Source organism: Phocoena sinus, chromosome 16, assembly GCF_008692025.1.
Source record: "Phocoena sinus isolate mPhoSin1 chromosome 16, mPhoSin1.pri, whole genome shotgun sequence".
Lineage (NCBI taxonomy): Eukaryota > Metazoa > Chordata > Mammalia > Artiodactyla > Phocoenidae > Phocoena > Phocoena sinus.
Window position 1 is genome coordinate 75,900,430 of NC_045778.1, and position 19,133 is coordinate 75,919,562.

At 38.9% G+C, this 19,133-nt stretch overlaps 1 protein-coding gene across 5 annotated transcripts in view; it reads left to right on the forward strand.

The window, feature by feature from the left end:
- The first annotated feature begins 1,180 nt into the window (after nucleotides 1-1,180).
- The window catches only part of PLEKHA1 (pleckstrin homology domain containing A1), a 58,895-nt gene continuing 40,942 nt past the window's right edge, over nucleotides 1,181-19,133 (forward strand). The window contains exons 1-2 of one of the 5 annotated variants that reach the window (XM_032608196.1): nucleotides 1,181-1,462; nucleotides 14,767-14,927. In XM_032608196.1, the coding sequence (XP_032464087.1) occupies nucleotides 14,787-14,927 (141 nt within the window). In that variant the 5' untranslated portion in view covers nucleotides 1,181-1,462; nucleotides 14,767-14,786. Of the gene's footprint in view, nucleotides 1,463-14,766; nucleotides 14,928-19,133 lie in introns of those variants that run through there. The other 4 variants (XM_032608194.1, XM_032608195.1, XM_032608193.1 and 1 more) reach the window with 4 other exon arrangements.

A 19,133-nucleotide genomic window follows, 5' to 3' on the forward strand; every position in this document is an offset into this window, starting at 1 on the left:
TCATAAACAGAAGTGAGTCAGGAGGCCAGGCTGAGTGCTGAGACTTTTGACCCAGTTCACAAATAAAGAAGGCGTTAAGTAGTCAAGGTTCCAGCCATGTCGCCAGGCTCGTAGGCATTCACCTTGTGTTTTCTGTCCTAGCAGCTGTACACGTACAGCCTGTGCTACTGCTGGACATTGATTTGTCTCCTGTACATCTTTGCATAGGAAGGATGTTCTGAAAGGTGTTCCTAAAGATTTTGATGGAGAAGGAAAGGAAGGACACAAACGGAAGAAATATTTATTGCGAGCCTAGCGTGTGCCATGCACTGTCAAAGCCGTGGCATATAGTCCTTTCCCAGCTCTTTGCGTATCTGAATGATTCTTTTTTTCAGGTTTCAGCTCAAAAATCACTTCGTCAGACTGCCTTCCCTGACCACCCTCTCTAAAGAGCCCCTCCTCCCCCACTATCTCTTTAACTTGCTTAGTTTCTCCATTGCATTAAAATCTGTATTTATCTTGCTAGTTTAAGGACTAGCTCCCGCTACAGACTGCAGACTCCATGAGGTCAGGACGGCATCTATCTTGTTCTCAAGTGTGTGTCTAATGCCTCTTACGGGATTTGGCATGGTACGTGCTCAACAAACAGGTTAAATATTTACGAATAAATATTTATGATAATATATATTTATGTTCCAGCCTTTCGACTAATCGAATAACGACTAATCGAATTTCGACTAATCATTCTTTAAGTTTCTCTAAGCCTCGTGTCCTATTAAGTAGGAGGTGCAGATACAGTTCTAGGGAGAGAGAAATTGTTAGAATTGGCGCGAAGAGCTGTAAAGCGTTTTTCCCCAGGTCACACAGCAGCCTGTGAATTTATACTTCCTGGACTGATTATGGGGCAGCTTGCAAACAAATTATCTGCAAACGAATGAAGCCTATTTTTAAAGATCCCTGTGCCTGGAAGTTCTAGGCGGTGACACAAGAGAACCCTGAGTTCCAACCCCGAGCCAAGCCCCGTGGTCCTCGAAAACTACGAATCCCAGGATGCACCGCAGCGCAAGGGCCCAGCGCTCCGCGCGCGGTCCTCCCCAACGCGCCCGAGGTCGCCGCCCCTGAACCAGGAAGACGCCCCCTAACCCGGCCCGCCACGCCTCCAGGACCCGCGCGGGGCCTGCCGGGACTTGTAGTCTCCTCGGGCTGGGAGTGCCCGCTCTGGAATCTCTGCCGCCGTCTGGGGGCTGAGGTAGCGCGGGCACGCGTGCGCAGTGCACGGGCGGGCCGTCGTGGGCGCCGCTCCTGGCAGCTCGGTGCCTGTGGGACCAGGGGCCGCGGCGGCGCCGGTGCTCCCGAGCGAGGGCCGCCGTGAAGTTCGGCGTGAGGAGCGCGGCCGCGCCGGGGCGGGGTGAGCAGGGCCGGGCTCCGGGAGCGCGGCGCCGGCTGAAGCGAGCTGGGAGGCTCGAGGGACCGGCGGGCGCTGGTAAGTGCGGGCCCGCGGGCGGTGGGGGGCGCGGGGTCCCGGGCTGCGCCCCGAGGCCTCTCTCCTGGCCGGTCGGCCCGCGCGGCTGCACCTGGTAGAGGCCGCGGGGCCGGCTCACCTGCGCGCGCCGAGTTCTGGGCGGCGGGAGGGGGCGGCGGCGGCGGCGGCGTCTTCCCGCGGCTCCTTCCTTTATTGTTTTCCTGACCTCGGCCCTCGGCGGCGTCCGGCCGAGGAGGGTAGGGAGCCCGGCGGCGGTCGCTGTCGCCGAGGAGCCGTGCGGTGGCTCTGCTAAAAAGTACCGTCGCGCCCTCCTCCCGGACGCACGGCCGGCCAGCTGTCGGGGGATTCCCGGCGGGCGACGCCTGTCGAATGGCTAGACTTAAGGGCAGAGCTCATGGGGGCTCAGCTGCCTAGGGGCATCGTCTTGTATTATGTTAATGCGCTTTCACTTTAGGACTCGCCGAGTCAGAAGTCGACTCCGCCCTGTGCCCTAGCATCTTTCAGTATTAGTGCTTTACCCTAGCACCTTAATGGTGCAGTGACCAGTGCGAAAGTTGGAAGTGACTTGTCCAGGGTCACGCAAGTAGGACCAAGGAGGCGACCAGAACCCAGGTCTTTAAGCTTAGAGGCCAGCTGCCAGTCTCACCGCTTTGGGACCGTCTTGAGTGGTTTGTGGTTTATTTCAGATTCTTTCTATTGACCCTCCTGGATAGACCATCAGAGGGGAAAGTGTTGTCATAATGAAAGTCGTGTTTACCGCCTTTGGTAGAATTCTAGTTTTGCTGTGCCCAACAGCAGAGCATCTGCGCGCGGCTGGCCACCTGAATAATGAAACTCGATCGCTCTGTTGGGGGCAGGTCCTAGAGGAGGTTATAGAAGATATAGTAAGGCAATTTGGGCCATTTTTTTCCCCCTCCGATTTCACCTTACAATCCTATAATGCTTGCTTTCTTATTTTATGATTGATCGTTGTTGGTTTTGATAAGATTTTCTTAGCTTTAACGGAGTCGTTGCCGTTTGTCAATTCGTTTTTTTAACTAGAAAACCTTATTTCCTGTGTGCTTAACGACTGGAACCAATAGCGCACTATGCGGTTTATACCATAGTCTTTTATCCGAGAACTACTCATCTGTCTGCTTTATTTCCCCCCAGGCACTCAGCTTACACACTTTCTATGTTAGGTTAAAGCCATTGAAACTCTACAGCAAAATTGGAGTAAGCTTTATATGATTCAGAGAAAAACTTGAAAAAATCATTTTGTAAAACTAAATGTTTTTTTCACAGAAGAACTTGAAGAATTGTTATTTAAAAAATAGTAAGATTCATTCTGACTAAAAAGCCTATTGCGTTTCATACTCAAATTTTCATAGTAACACATTTGTGGCAAAAGATATTTCCCCAAGTAGAGTTAGTTTAAATCCTTAATTTGGCCATATCTTCCCAGGGGAAATTACATTTTAGAATATTTATGTATTTAAACAAGAGTATTTAAGCTTAGCAGAATTTGAGTTAATAATTAATTTATTTTATAGTGCTGTAAACCCTACAGTGTATCCATTGACAAGATTCTCTTGAAGAGTGTACCTGTATCAAAGGATATGGCCATGCATTTGTCCTTTGTGGTAAGCAGAGGATAACTTTGTGGCATTAAGGAGATGTGATTTATATGTATTGAAACTGCTTCATACCTCATTTTATCTTGTTAATTAGTATTTTTATTGTTGCTTTTGAGAAAGGGGGGAAGTAGCAGGTTTGTATCCCCCTCCCCCCTAGTTTTAGCAATGTAGCAAAATAGGAAAGAGGTGGTGTGTAAATGTGAGTTTGTCATAGACTAGGAGAGACAGTAAAACAGGATAGGTATACAATTGTTAGGAAACTGCCATGAGTTCATAAGCCGGAAGGACCGTTTTAGAATTGTTTAAGGACATTAAGAATAGCATAGAGTTATTTTCTTTAAAAAGTCACTGTGGGCAACACTCACATGTTGATTGTTAATATATAGGTTGTGATATTGAAGACCCCTAGGAGAATAACTTGGGAAAGATGGAAACATTTTATCTTTTTATAGGGCTTTTTCTCAAAAAACATTTAATGCAGCTTAAAAAATAAAGACTTTTATTTAAGCCTGAAAGTTCTTACATTCCTACTGCAAAACCCACAGTTACTTCTACCGATGATAATTTGTAATCCAGAATGAAATCCATGAAGTAATTTATTAGCATAATTTAAGTCGGCCTTTGACATTGAAGTACCGTTTGATGTTAAATAATTGTTCTTGTTTAAATAACTCATTTAAGAACGAGGAAGATAAATAGTTTTCTGAATAAAATGTAGTAATTATTCAGATGTGACAGTAGTTACTCACACTCTGCCTTTATTAGAAAATTTCAAGTTCTGTAGCAGTAACTGCCTCAGCTTTATTACTTTCTCACATGCTTGAGCATTTTACTTTTGATAATATTAAAATTTGATTTTAAATTTCAAGGTGATTCTCTCACTTAGATCTGCAATGATACAATAAAATGGCTTTGTTAGGAGATAAATATTAACATTTAGTTTTAATTCTTTTGGCCATTTGTAAGTACCTAGCATTTGGAAATTTATTGACTGGTATCAGAAAAGAGTTCCTAGGGTAGAAACTTTGTGTTGCTTTAGATGCTTGTCTGCAATGCTTAATTGTTTTTAGAAACATAAACGTGTGGATTTTTTTTTTAATTTAAAAATAAAAATTGTTGGTATTTGTTGCAGCAATAGGATTTTGTTATGCTTAATGAGTGACATTAAACCATTTGAACTCTGAGTGATATTTTTTCCCAGTAGTTGCTGTATGATAAAGAACACATGAGTTCGTAATTCCTAGAAGATATTTAAGCAAACATGTGCTTGCTGTTTATTTTGGTAAGCCTTTGATTAGTTGAATTGCTTTGATTTAGGAAGATGGTATTTTGAGGATTTTAAATCATAAACATTCTTTGAACTGGAATTTCTGTTGAATGTAAAAGAAAAATCAAAGTCATTTAGGATATTATTTTAATGCTTAAGTCTTTAGAGTCTTAAAAATATTGAAGTCTTAAATATTTTTTCCTACATGGAACCCGTATCAGACTTATCAGTCTGATAATTTTATTCTTCAGAAAGTTGTGGTTTTACTCCTTTGGGTAACCTAGCCTTTAATAGTTTAACCCTTGAAATCTGGATTCTGGATTTAGTTTAACCTCTTCTTGAAGAAAGGACAATCACAGGCACTTAGAATTGGAAGTGGTCTCAGAGGACTTCTAATGTAGCATCTTGCTGGGTCCTGTAAATCCCCCATGGGAATCTCCACATCAGGTGTTCCTGTCATTACTGAGGGCGGTGATGCTGTGCCGTATGTCGTACGTTATTGAGCAGTCTGAGCTTGGTGAGAACAGATTTAAGACAGTTATACTTTTCCACATTGACTGCTTTCAACTATGCTTTGTTGGATCTTCCCTCTCCCTGCTTCCTCGTGATTTCATGGGCAAATGGTAGCTTTTCTATCATTTACAGCTATTAAAAGCTCCAGTCTAATCTATTTCAGTTTAAACCTTCAATCTCCTATTAAAGCTCTACTCCTCCTTTAACCCAGTATCTGGCCACTTATTCCCTGAAGCACTTGGAGTGGGGAGGGATTGTGATATGCTCCCTGGATACCTCTTTCTTTTCCCTCTTTGTGGATGTATTTGAATAGAGACTAGTTAGAAGAAAAATGAAAAAAGGCAACTCTTTCTTACCTGGTGTTATTAAAGCCTTTTCTTGATTAACAGTGGCGAGCCATTAATGTCTAGTGGTAGGCTTCCAAACTGGAATTTTTGGTGAGATCTTGCAGGGAGAGTCCCCACTGCACAGTCCCTGGATATGAAATTTGCTGTGGGTAAACCTTTACCAATCTACACGCCCTCCTCATTTCTGTCCTCTCAGTCAACTTGCTGGTTCTTATGAGTGTTTGGGGGTAAGGTGGGTTTCTCTCTGCAGCCAGATTTTTTGATAACAGCAAGACAGCTCAAGTCCAGCTACCTTCTGTAATTTACACTTAATACACTGGAAACTTACTTCCTTTTGATGTCAAATGGTGGCCTGCTGCCTGCTTAAGTCTGCTCCCTTTCTGTGCCCTGCCGTTTCTCATCAATTCTCTTTGTCCCCCTGCTCAAATAGGCACAGGGTCAGTCACTCAGTCTACTTCATAAGCAGACATTGAACTGGAGAAAGATGACAATTTGTCCTTCTTGTAAGCACTTCTGATCTTGGTGAATGATTCTCTTGGGGCCCCCTACCACTGCTTTTGGGTGACCATCACCTTCCTTCTCCCTGAACACTTGGAATACTTGTCGTGTTTTTCCCTCTCTTCTGTCAGCTGCTCGTGTAGAGTGGAATGACGGTAAGACGTTGGTTAGAGTACCATAGCCCTGAGGTGTGTGGGGGGGTGTCAGGGCCAGACTCCACGGGTATTTGATCCTTGATGTCTGTATATCTTAAGCTTTGTGTTTGTCGACAGTTTTGGGACAAGAGTAGTCTCATTCAGCATCTAATCAGGACTTCAGCAGTGAAGTCCTGTGGGCCTAATGAAGTCTCACTGTGCAGAATTTAATTTTTCTTTTTCTTTTCTTTCTCTCTTTTTGATTTTTGTTTTGTTTTTATTTTTTTGACTTGCTTCATGGTTCCTGACTGATGAAGTGTTAACTGTGTGTGTTAATTTATGAATGTTTGTATGATCTAACTATGCCCTTAGAGCACAAGTAAAGCTGAAGGATAGATTTTGTAGAGGTTTTAATTACACAGTTTTATCTGTTCTTACCTCATACTAGCTTTACTGAAAGTATAAATCCAAACAGAAATATACTATCGAACCTTTTTCCTTCCATCATCTAAGCAAACCAGTCGATTAAATCGTTTGTTAAATGATTTCTCATCAGATGACGCAAAAGTGGCTTTCTGTCTGGAAACTTAAACATTAATATTTGATGCAATAATTACGGGTTCCTTAATTTTTCATTCAACAAATTGTTATTGAGTCCCTTCCATGTTCCAGCCACTGTTTTAGGCATTGGAGAAACAATAGTAAATAGAAAAAAAGTCCCTGCTCTCATGGAGCCTACATTCCAGTGTGGGGAAACAGACAAGAAATAAGTAAATGATATTGTTTGTTAGCTATAAATACTAAGGAGAAAAATGAAGTGGGGAAGGGAGATGGGAAGTGGCAGGACAGTTTGGAGCATTTGCAGTTTTAGATGGGGCGTCAAGAAGGCTTCCCTGAGAAAGTGACATTTGAGTTAAAAGGCTCCGAGTGGGGAGCTTGTCTAGTGTGGTAGGCGTCAGTGACTAGATGAGTAATCAAGCGGGGGAACTGGGACAGGTTGGGGTGGGGGGTAGGTGAAGCCTGTATGTCTTTGTAAGAGCTTTGGTTTTTACTTTGAATGAGATGGGATTGCATTAAAACAGTGGTTCTTAACCTTGGCTGAATGTGGGAATTATTGGGGGAGCTTTAAAAATGTACTGATGCTTAGTCCCATCTCCAGAGTTTCTGATTTAATTGGTCTGGATGCTCTAATCTAGGCATCAGGATTTTCAAAAAAACTCCCAGGTAATGTTAATAAGCAGCCAAAGGTGAAGAGATTTGAGCAGAGTGACATTTTATAGTACTGAAGAGCATGGGCTTTAGAGCCAGATTCCCCTGGTTTGGATCCTGGCTCTGCCACTTCCTAATCATGTGACCTTGTACAAGTTATTTTTAAAATCTTCTGTGCTTTGTTTTTCTCATCTGTAAAATTATTATAAGGATTAAATTAATTTTAAATATTTGCTTGGCAAATATTGAATAAATACTCGAACATATGTTTTAATGAGATCACTCTGACAGCTGTATTGAAAATGGAGTGAAGGGGGCAGGGAAGCCCTTGCAGCAGTCCAGCTAAGAGGTGATGGTGGCTTGGACCAGAGTGGCAGCAATGCAAATGGTGGGATTCTGGATATACTTAGAAGATGGAGCCAGTAGGATTTGCTTATGGACTGGACATGGAATGAGAGAAACAAGTCTTGATCAAGTGTGACTCCAGATTTTGCCTGAACAGCTGGAAGAAGGGAGTGACTTTACTGAGATGGGAAGGACAGAGGGGAACAGATCGCTGAGGGGGTATATCTGGGCTCAGTTTGCTAAGTGTGAGAGGCCTGTTAGGTAAGTAAGTAGATCCATAGAGTTGGCAGTTGTATACATGAGTCTGGAGTCCAGCAGAGTGTCCAGGGCTGGAGATAGCAGTATTTAGACCTATGTGAATGAGTGAGCTCACCAAGAGATTGCGTGTAAATAGAGAAGAGGTCCGTGGACCATCCCCTGGGACACCACAACATTCAGAGGTCTGGGAAAGGAAATGTTTTTTAAGGTTTCTGATGTGCTCTGGAATGAAAGATAAAAGACAATTATAATTCTTTTTTTTTTTTTAAACAGCTTGGTTGAGGAATAATTCACTCAAAGTGTGCAGTTCAGTGGTTTTAATATATTTGCAGAACTGTGCAGCTCTTATCACAGTCACCTTAAAGAGAAACCCTGTACCCTCCCATCTCTAGGCAACTCTTCATTCCTCCCCATCCCCCATCCTCCTAGGCAACTACTAATCTACTTTCTATCTTCATAGATTTGCTCATTCTGGATATTTCAGATCAGTGGAATCATATAATGTTGTGATCTATTTAGAGAGAAGTGATATCCGTTAATCCCTGGCTTCTAGATTCATTAGATGCTAAATCATTTGGTAAAGGTGGGGACTATAAGATCTCACCACTGTAAAGATACATATACATACATTTTGCTCTTTGTAATTGGTAAGAACACTGGGGTGAAATTTTGAGACTGAATATTCTGTTCCCTAACAACCTGTTTTCTAGTGGTATTGGTATTCATTGAAGACTCTTGCTTAAATCAGTGATTATATTGGAATTGCAAAGTGGTGATTTTCTATTACTATCATATTTTGAAAGATCATGAGTTCATACTAACTCTAATTCAGATGCATTGTATAGAATTTTTCCTTTTGTTTTGTATTTGTACGTTTTTTCCCTTACTGTGAAAATCTAGGTTCCTAATAACAAAATTTGTTTTATTTTACTTTAAATATAATCATAGCATCAGTATGTTTACATTGTCCTGTGATGCACCTGAAGTACTATCATTTGCATAAAATTGTTGCAGAATTACCGTAGCAAGTAGGATTGCTGGTCATAGGGTAAATGCACATGTTAAATAGTGCCAGATTCATCTCAGTAGGGTCATACCATTCTGCATTCCCACCAGCAATATAAGAGAGTTACTGTTTTCTTACAGCCTTACTAGTATTGTAGGTTGTCAGATTTCTGAATTTTTGCCAGTCTCATAGATGAGAAATGGTATCTCTGTGTACTATAGACTTTTTTTGAACTTTTCTTATGAAAAAGAGTTCTTATTAACCTTTCTTTTTGTAATGAAGAATTGTGAACTTCCACAGAAGTAGACAGGATTGCGTAACTACAGTACCCATCATCTAGCCCCGACAACTGCCCACCCAGGCCATCCCTCCTTCATCCAGCCCTCCTTCCAGAGTATTCAGATAATGTTTTGTCTCTGTATGAATAAATATCTCTAAATGATGCGAATTCATTTTCTTAGTAACATAACCACAATACCATCACCACACTGAAAAAAATACATATGTTTCCTTAATATCCTGAGGCAGTATTCAAATTTCCAGTTTCCTTAGATAACTCAGTGTTGTTGTTGTTAACAAGATTTAAATAAGGCCCACATGTTGTGATTATGTCTTCTTAGGTCTTTTAACTTATAAGTTCTTCCTCCAGTTCCTTTCCCCCTACTCCCTTGGAATTTATTTCTGAAGAAGCCATGTTGTTTGTCCTGAGAAACTAATTATAGTTTGAATTTTGCTATTTGAATCTCTGTGATATAGGTTAACGTATTCTTTCTCTGTCTTCTCTATTTCCTATAAATTGGTAGTTAGATCTAGATTCAGGTATTTGTACTTTTTTTTTCATAAGTGTTTTATAGATGGTATAAATTCCACAAGGAGGCACATGAAGTCTGGTTGCCTTTTTTTGTTTGTGGTGTCAGTAGCAATGCCTACAGTATCGTGTGTCATTTTGGGATTTTCTTATCATGAGTGATTGAGCATCTCTTAATATGTTTGAGGGTCATTTTTATGTCTTTTTCTGTGGAAAGTCTGTTCATGTCTTTTGCCCACTTTTCTACTGAAGTTTTGATATATTTCCCTTGACATTTTTTGCAGACTCTTTAAATGTTAGGGAGATTAGCCCTTTGTAATATAAGCTGCAGATATTTTCTACTGGTTTTGACTTGCTGATCAGGATTTGCCATGCAAAATATTTTTTAAAAAGTTATTTGTAGTCAAATTTATTTAATGAATTTTTTATTATGCTGGATTTTTAAAACTTTTTGGAGTTTAAATTACATACAATAAACTGTATCCATTTAAAGTTTACAATTTGATGAGTTTTGACCATATTGTTGCATGCAGTAGGAGTCCCTTTATATTGGAGACTGCTTTTCCATTGTATAAACATACTACATTTTATTTATCTTTTCACCTTTTGATGGACATTTGGGTTGTTTCTAGTTTGTAGCTATTATGAATAAAGCTGCTACTACTAATGGTTGTGAATTAGTCTTTGCACGAATATATGTTTTCATTTCTCTTGAGTAAATACTTAGGAATAGAATGGCTGGGTCATAGGGTAGGTGTATGTTTGGTTTTATTGTCAGAACTTTTCCCATAGTGATTGTACCATCTTACATTCCCATCAACAGTACATAAATTCTGGATGCACCACACCTTTAATAACATTTGGTGTTGTCAATCTGTTTTAATTTTAGCCAGTCTGGTGAGTATATATGGCATCTTTTTTAAAAGAAATTCGGCATTATTGAGGTATAATTTTACATACAATAAATTTTACCTCTTTTAGTGTATAGTTCTATGAGTTTTGACGGATGCATGTAATTGTATAAACTCTACCACAATCAGGATGTGCAACAGCTATGTTGCCAAAAAAATTGCTCTCTTGTTCTTTCTCTCTTTTGTTCTTGTTCTCTCTTGTTCTTCTGTCGCAAGCCCTAGCAACTCTGATCTGGTTTTTATCACTGTAGTTTTTTTTTTTTAATTTGTATGCAATACTGCTCACTGTATGTAGTATTTGAGCCAACTTTTGATAAATACATAGTTGTGTATCCTATTACAATCAAGATACAGAACAGTTCCATCACTCCGTAAATTACCCTTTGAAGTCAGTCCCTCTCACTGATCTGTTCTCTGTCCCTATAGCCTTTTGGTCTGGCTTTTTTCACTTAACAAAATACCCATATTGTGTGTATCAATACTTTGTTCCTTTATCTTGCTAAGTAGTATTCCATTGTATTGGATGTACCACAGTTTCTTCATTTACCAGTTAAAGGACATTTGGTTTGTTTCTGCTTTTTGCCAATTATGAATAATGTCGTTTTAAACGTTTGCATGTAGGTTTTGTATAAACATAAGCTTTCAATTCACTTGGATAAATACCTAGGAGTGGCATTGCTGGGTCATATCGTTAAGGGTACGTTTAACTTTCTAAGAAACTGCCAAACTGTCTTCCCAAGCTACGGCGCCATTTCGCATTCCCACCAGCAACATGAGAGACTCGTCATTTGTTTCACATCCTTGCCAGCATTTGGTATTGTCAGGGTTTTATTTGTTTGTTTTTGTTTTAGCCATTCTAGTAGGTATGTAGTGGTATCTCACAGTTTTTATTTGTATCATCTTACTAATGATGAGCATCTTTATGTGCTTATTTATTATTTGTATGTCTTCCTTTTTCTTTCTTTTTTATTATTTAAAAAAAACTATGTATATCTTCTTTATTGACTTGTCTGTTCAAATTTTTTTGCCTATTTTCTTACTTGGTTGTTTGTCTTATTGAGTTGTAATAATTCCTTGCCTATTTTTGGATATCAGTTACTTGATAGATATATGTGTACTGAATATTTTCTCCTGTTCTGTGGCTCATCTTTTGATTTATTGGTGTCTTTCAAAGAGCAGTTTTTAATTTTGATTAAGTCCATTATATCAACCATTATATGGTTTAGGCTCTTTGTGTCTTATCTAAGAAATCTTTGTCTACCCCTAAGATCATGAAGACTTTATTTATATGTATATATAAATGTCTTTTAAAAATATATCAGTGTGTGTGTGTGTGTGTGTGTGTATTTTTTTTTCGAGAAGCTTAATTGTACATTAGGTTTCCGATCCATTTCAAGTTAATTTTTTTCCACATGTATAGTTAATTGTTCCAGCACCATTTGTTGAAAGACTGTATTTGGAATTGCTTTGACATCTTTGTTGAAAATCAATTAACAGTATATGTATGGGTCTGTTTCTGGATGCTGTTCTGTTCCATTGATTTATTATATCTTTTCACCAGTCCTACACTATCTTTATTGCTGTAACTCTGTTGTAAGTCTTGAAATCAAGTAATGTCAGTCTGTTCTTTGGGAAATAGATTTAGCTTTTCTAGGTTATTTGCATTTAAATATATATAATAGAACCACCTTGTCAGTTTTTATAAAATATCTTGGAATTTTGATTGGATGTATTGTATCAGTAGTTCATTCCTTTCTGTATCTGGGTAGTATTCCATTGTATGTATGTACATTTACCTGTTGATGGACATATGGGTTGTTTACAGTTTTGGGCTATTGTGAATAGTGCTGCTATGAATGTTCACGTATAAGTGTTTGAGTACCTGTTTTCAATTCTTTTGGATATATACCTAGGAGTGGAAATGCTGAGTCATGTGGTAATTCTATGTTTAACTTTTGAAGAACTACCAAACTGTTTTACACAGCTGTTGTACCATTTTACATTCCCACCAGCAATGTAGGTGGGTTCCAATTTCTATACATCCTTGCCTATACTCTTTATTATTTTCCTCTCTTAATTATATCCATCCAGGTGGGTGTGAAGTGGTATCTCAATGTGGTTTTGGTTTACATTTCCCTAATGACAAATAATATTGGGCAACTTTTTGTGTTCTGGTTGGCCATTTGTTTTATCTTCTTTGAGAGAAATGTCTTCTCAAGTCCTTTGTCCATTTTTTAATTGGGTTTGTTTTTTCGTTGTTGAGTTGTACGAGTTATTTGTATATTCTGGATAGTAGACCCTTATTTGCAAATACTTCCTTCCATTCTGTAGGTTGTAGTTTCATTTTCTTGATGTCCTTTGATGCAAAAAAGTTTTTAATTTTTATGAAGTCCAATTTGTCTTATTTTTTCTTTTGTTGTTTGTGCTTTCAGTGTCACATCTAAGAATTCACTGCCAACTCCAAGGCCATGAAGATTTTCCTCTATGTTTTCTTGAAGTTTTATAGTTCTAGCTCTTATTTTTAGATTAATTCATTTTGAGTTATTTTTTGTATATGGTGTAAGATAGCGGTCCAGTTTAATTCTTCAGCACGTGGCTCTCCAGGTGTCCCAGCACTGTTTGTTAAAGAGGCTGTTCTTTCCCTATTGCATGATGTTGGCACCGTCGTTGAAAATCAGTTAGCCATAGATGTATGGGTTTGTCTCTGTGCTCTCAATTCTGTTCCTTTGGCCTGTGTCTTTCCTCATGGCGTACCACACAAGTTGACAGTTTTTACCTGCAGTATGTGTTAGTATAGTGTATTAATTTTCCAAGCTTTGATTACATTTTAGAAATTTTTTAGAACTTTGGGTAAGTTCATTAAAAAATTGTCTCCAAGTGCCAGATCTGTAATAACACACACATACAAACTTAATTTATACTTTTGTTTCAAACTTTTTTGGTGGCGCAGTGGTTAAGAATCCAACAGCGAATGCAGGGGACATGGGTTCGATCCCTGGTGTGGGAAGATCCCACATTCCACGGAGCAGCTAAGCCCGTGCACCACAACTACTGAGCCTGTGCTCTAGAGCCCGCAAGCCACAACTACTGAGCCCGCATGCCACAACTACTGAAGCCCACGCACGTAGAGCCGTGCTCCGCGATGAGAAGCCACCACAGTGAGAAGCCTGCACGCCGCAACTAGAGAAAGCTCATGTGCAGCAGTGAAGAACCAATGCAGCCAAAAATAAATAAATAAATAATTAAAGAAAACTTTTTGGCGTGTTTCACCATTTCTCTGGCTGTATACAGAATAGTGATTTAGATAAACAGTATATCAGGGTGTATTCTAATTGAATTTTCACTGTGAGTTAAACGAAAAAATAGTTACATAAATAATTCAACCTGCCGAAAGATGATGGCGCTGGCTGTAGAAGTACCTTTGGAGTAGGAATAGTCTGCAGATTTGCATCACATCAGGAGGGAATCACATATCTACAGTTTTTAGAGAAAAATGGATGGAAACACCGCTTTTTATCCAAGCCATGGTTTTTAACTTTAAATTTAAAAAATTTAATTTCAGTACTTCAGAATCAGAATATGATATGCCTCTGAAGTCTCTTTTAATCTGTGTGACTTCTCTTTCTCTCTCTCTTCTTTTTTTTTTTCCCCGTGTAGTAGTTTATTTGCTGAAGAAACTGGGCTTTTGGTCCTGATGTTTCCCACGGTCCACTTTTGCTGATTGAATACCTGTGGTGAAGTTTAATATGTTCTTCTGTGTTCTTTGTTTCCTGTGAACTGGAAGCTGGACTTAGGGAAATCTAGAAACTTGATCAGATTGAGATAAGCCTTTTTTTGTTGTTATATGTTCTTTATTGGTGATGTTTGTGTCTTCCATTCGGGGGGCACATAATACCTGCTTATCTCTCTTTTCGTGGTGTTAGCTTACTTTATTTTGATTCATTTTGGTTTTAATAATACCAAGGATTTTAGAGTGACAGGATGATGTAAACGTTCAGATATAAGCTCTGGAGTCCAAGAATCTGGGTTCATGTTTTGATTCATTACCTGCTAGTTCACTAATCTTGGAAAGGCACTTCCCCTTCTCAGTGTTATATTTCTTACCTATGAAATGGGGATGACGATGCCGACTCATAGTGAAAAGTTAAGTAAATTATTCAGCTGACATGAATAGCTGTCCCTTGTCCGCATCAGTTCTGTATAGTTGCATTTAGTAACCACTCACAATAAGCTTAATTTCAAGTGATTTTTGCCCATGCTTTATGTATTCACATTAACCAGCCCCCACATAATGTTGGAAAGTAGGCTCTTTGTTGAATAAACCATACCATAGCACATTTAATGCTTGAAGTCCACTGAGAAGTACTTACTGTTAATGTTTTTATTTTACAGTGTAATGTTCAAGCACAGAAATGCCTTATGTGGATCGTCAGAATCGCATTTGTGGTTTTCTAGACATTGAAGAAAATGAAAACAGTGGGAAATTTCTTCGGAGGTACTTCATACTGGATACCAGAGAAGATAGTTTTGTATGGTACATGGATAATCCACAGGTTTGTAAAATCCAAAGGGTTACCTCTTCAAAAGCATACAAGAGTTTTAATTATGAAAGTATTTGATATACTATGCAGGTGTTAGGATTTGTCTTCCTAAACAAAATATGTTTAGATTTATTTCTACTGACTGTATTCTCCTTGCCCTGTACCCTCAACTCCTACTGTGTTAAATAAATTTCAGAAGATGAAACTCAGTTTATTTGATAAAAATTTATGCATGTATTTATGTTTTCCCTTCCTTGGGAGGGGCAACTCTTAACTCTGGTAGAAAATTTTTGAATCGTTTAAATTTAAGATACTGTCTCTAAGATGGAGACTACTATCTTTTGGTAAATAAACTACTTAAACGAGTTGATACTCTTGCACATTTATAGTCCTTTCATCTTGTAGTGTCAGACTTGAGTGTTGGCCACTCGTGAATTTGATTTTATTGTTGCTTTGCAAATTATTGGAGGTAAATGTCATATATTAAAAATTAGAATCCCAGTTTTAAGATCTGTGAGTGGCCTTGGATTAGAGATCATCTGTTGAGTAGTTTTAAATTTTCTCTGCCTGTGAAACTCTTTATTCAAATTGAGAAGTATGTTGCAAGGAAGCATGTGCAAATCAAGAGATGAGTCCCTAGCAAACCTCTAAGCTGATTCGGTCTAGTGGATGACTTGTGCAGGTGAGGAATGAAAAGTTGGGGAAGAGCAGGGACTGGTAGGAGGTTCCATTCTGTGTCACAGAGCAGGACCCAGATCCCCGAACAACTGGTCTGGTATTCTTTCCTCCCCAGTACTGATTTTAGATTAGACAAAATAAATATGTGCTAATGCATTTATATTTGTTCATATAGAATTTGAGATGTAAGGAACTATATTCAATATCCTGAGATAAATCATAATGGAAAAGAATATAAAAAAGAGTATGTATATGTGTGTATATGGCATATATATATGCAGCAGAAATTAACACAAAATTGTAAATCAACTATATTTCAGTAAAAAAATTTAAAAAGGAAAAAAAAGAGAACTAGGATAAATACTAGACAGTTGAAAAAGTAATCAATTGGCAATACCCTTGAAGGCCACAGGGTACTGAGTAACCCCCAGCAGGACTTTGTGAAAAGCAAGTCCAGTCAGGAAGCAAACATCCCCTCATCCTGTCCTGTAATGGGGACAGACCAAGGAGAGATGATAAATTGGAGCTTGACTTCTGACAGGTTTTTTCTTTTTTCCATTTTTTGGCCGCGCCATGCGGCATGGGGAATCCCAGTTCCTGGAGCAGGGATCAAACCCGCGCCCCCTGCATTGGAAGCGCAGAGTCTTAACCACTGGACCGCCAGGGAAGTCCTGTGACAGGTTTTTTTTTCCTTCTGTTATACAAAAGGTAATAAGGTGGTGATCAGGGCAGCCTCCAGCGATCTGGTTTAAAATATACCCAAGGTCACACAATACAAGAAGTTGATTATCAACCATTATTTTAGAAAATACAGTGTCATATATCTTGGATTTGGAGTTTATACATTTATCATTTCCTACACCAGATATACTGACAACTCGCACTTCTACTGATAATTAAAAGAAATTATAAACGTCAAAAAAAAAAAAGAATTTGAGTTGTTAGGGACCTTAGTCCTTAGTATTAATTCAACCTCCTCCTTAATGCAAGAAACCCATCTATCCCTGATCTTCACTTTAACTGTTGTTTGAACTATATATTACTAAAAAAAACAAAAAAAAAGTGTTTATTATATTTGAGACACTTTTTAATTATTATTTTTGTGCACCAGAAGCTAGTTCCTTGGATCTTCTACTTATTGATCTACTTTTGCCCTCTGATTCTCTATAAATTTAGTCCTTTATCCACATGCAGCCTTTCAAATTTTGGAAGAGAATTTGTATTTTAATTCAGTTTATATTATTTGAGTGCTGACTTTGTATGAGACTTTCTTTGCTTGGAACTGTCTTTTCTCTCTCCTTATCCTTATTGAGTTTATTGACACCCTGTTTTACTCCCTTATCTCTGGGTGTGACCAACTTTCTTGGGTGATAGTAACCTGTCAATGCAACTGCATGATTAATACCTTTATTTACTTGACCAGAGTCACTGGGAGAAGGAACAAGTCAGCAGAAATCAAAAGTTCATGTTTACCTTCTTTTTCCTTTTTTTAAAAACATAAATCCAGTTCCTCCCTTTTACTACCCATCCCTTTATCTGTGGCACAATCCCTTCCCAAACGCCTTTTCCCAAGGTGGGAAGTAACTTAGCCCCCCTTGACTCCCTCTGATTACAGTTTATTAGATTCCAGTTTCGGTTTTCCTCCCCCATGCAGACCACTGCTCAGTCCTGCCTGTGAGCTCTCCCTCATTTGTCTTCATAAGATCTGGCTGACTCGTATATAGTTTCTCCTGAATTTTATTTACAACTCCTTGATTGTTTTTCTGTCTTTATATATAATAGAGTCTTCTTAGAATTTCTCCTTTTGTCGGTACTTCCCACTTAAACAGAGCTAAAAGAAGAAAAGTACAAAATAGAATATGTTTATTACACTGAAGGAACCATAAGCTTGGATTTCAGAGGGAAGGTGTGATTATAGCTAGCAGAGGGAGTGAAAGTCTTGACGGAGGTGGTAACATTTGAAATTGATCTAGAAGAATGGGTATGATTTTGGCCAAGAGGTGGAGAAGTGGGTATTCTGGTGCTCAAAGAATAGCATGGGCAAGAAATTAAAGTAAGAAACCCTGTAGTGTATTTGGAAAATAGTTCACTTTGGCTATAGCAGGGAAGGTATATGTTAAAGTTTGGACTCAGCTAGATCTTTTTCGCATGAACTCTTTTAAAGCCAGATTGGTGTAATTAGCCCATTAGTGTTTTTGAATGTAGTATAGAATTTTAAATCTGTCTTTTTATTCAGTTCTTAATAATTTTATCTCTTCATTCCAACTGATAAGAATCTTTTACAATCTGCATTCTACCATCCAGTGTATTAGCCATCAATACCAGCTTTGTGTCACTTTAAAATGTATTAAGGCACATCTCTTCATGAAAACTTTAGTAAAATGTCTTGATAAGATTATTGTGGTTGAACCACAGGAAATTGCCAATATACCACCATTTTGATCTACTAAAAAATGGCAATTTCATATGATTCAGTCTGGTTGCTATGTTAAGTGCTGTAACACTCACTGCTTTACTGATCATAGTAACCCTGATGATGAAAGAAGTTAGTTTGGCTCACCTGTCCTTAGGGAGCCGTTCTTCCTCTGATCACTGCTTTCTTTACCACTAACCATTGGTTTAAAAATCCATTGTAGTGTATTGCTAGGGATCAATTTGGGGCTTTCTGTGTTGTTTTTTAAAAAATAAATTTATTTATTTATTTATTTATTTATTTATTTATGGCTGTGTTGGGTCTTTGCTGCTGCACGCAGGCTTTCTCTAGTTGCTGTGAGCAGAGGCTACTCTTTGTTGTGGTGAGTGGGCTTCTCATCATGGTGGCTTCTCTTGCTGTGGAGCATGGGCTCTAGGCACTCGGACTTCAGTAGTTGTGGCACGTGGGCTCAGTAGTTGTGGCTTGTGGGCTCTAGAGCACAGGCTCAGTAGTTGTGGCACACAGGCTTAGTTGCTCCGCGGCACGTGGGATCTTCCCGGACCAGGGCTCAAACCCGTGTCTCCTGCGTTGGCAGGTGGATTCTTAACTATTGCGCCACTAGGGAAGTCCCGGCGCTTTCTGTGTTTTATTGAGGGAATGAGAAGTGGTGGAGAATTAAATAACTCAGTAGCTTTATTAGGAAGTGAATTTGAGAAAACTTGAGAGAGTATTTTGGCAAAATGAGTACAGGAATTCATGAGAACAAACGGTTTCTTTCCCTTTTTATCTTAAATGTCAGATTGGTTTATTATTTCTTGTTCATTGTCAAGTAACAAATTTTGAAACCCACATTTTTTCTGGTTGAACTTGGCAGTAATCGTACCAGTTCTTAGAAACTAGGTATTTTGAATATCACTTTATCTCCCAGCTACTTATATTTCCTTTTAATGTGCCACTGTTTAATCTGTGACCCTTTATGTCATGCAGTGATGACATAGTTGCTCATTTCTCTTCCTCACACACGGGGTTAGAGCTGTATTCAGCTAGTTCAAATAATAAACTTATGGAGGACTTAAAAGAAAAATAATGATTTTGAATGGAAGGATAGCAGTGTTTGAAAAAAAATC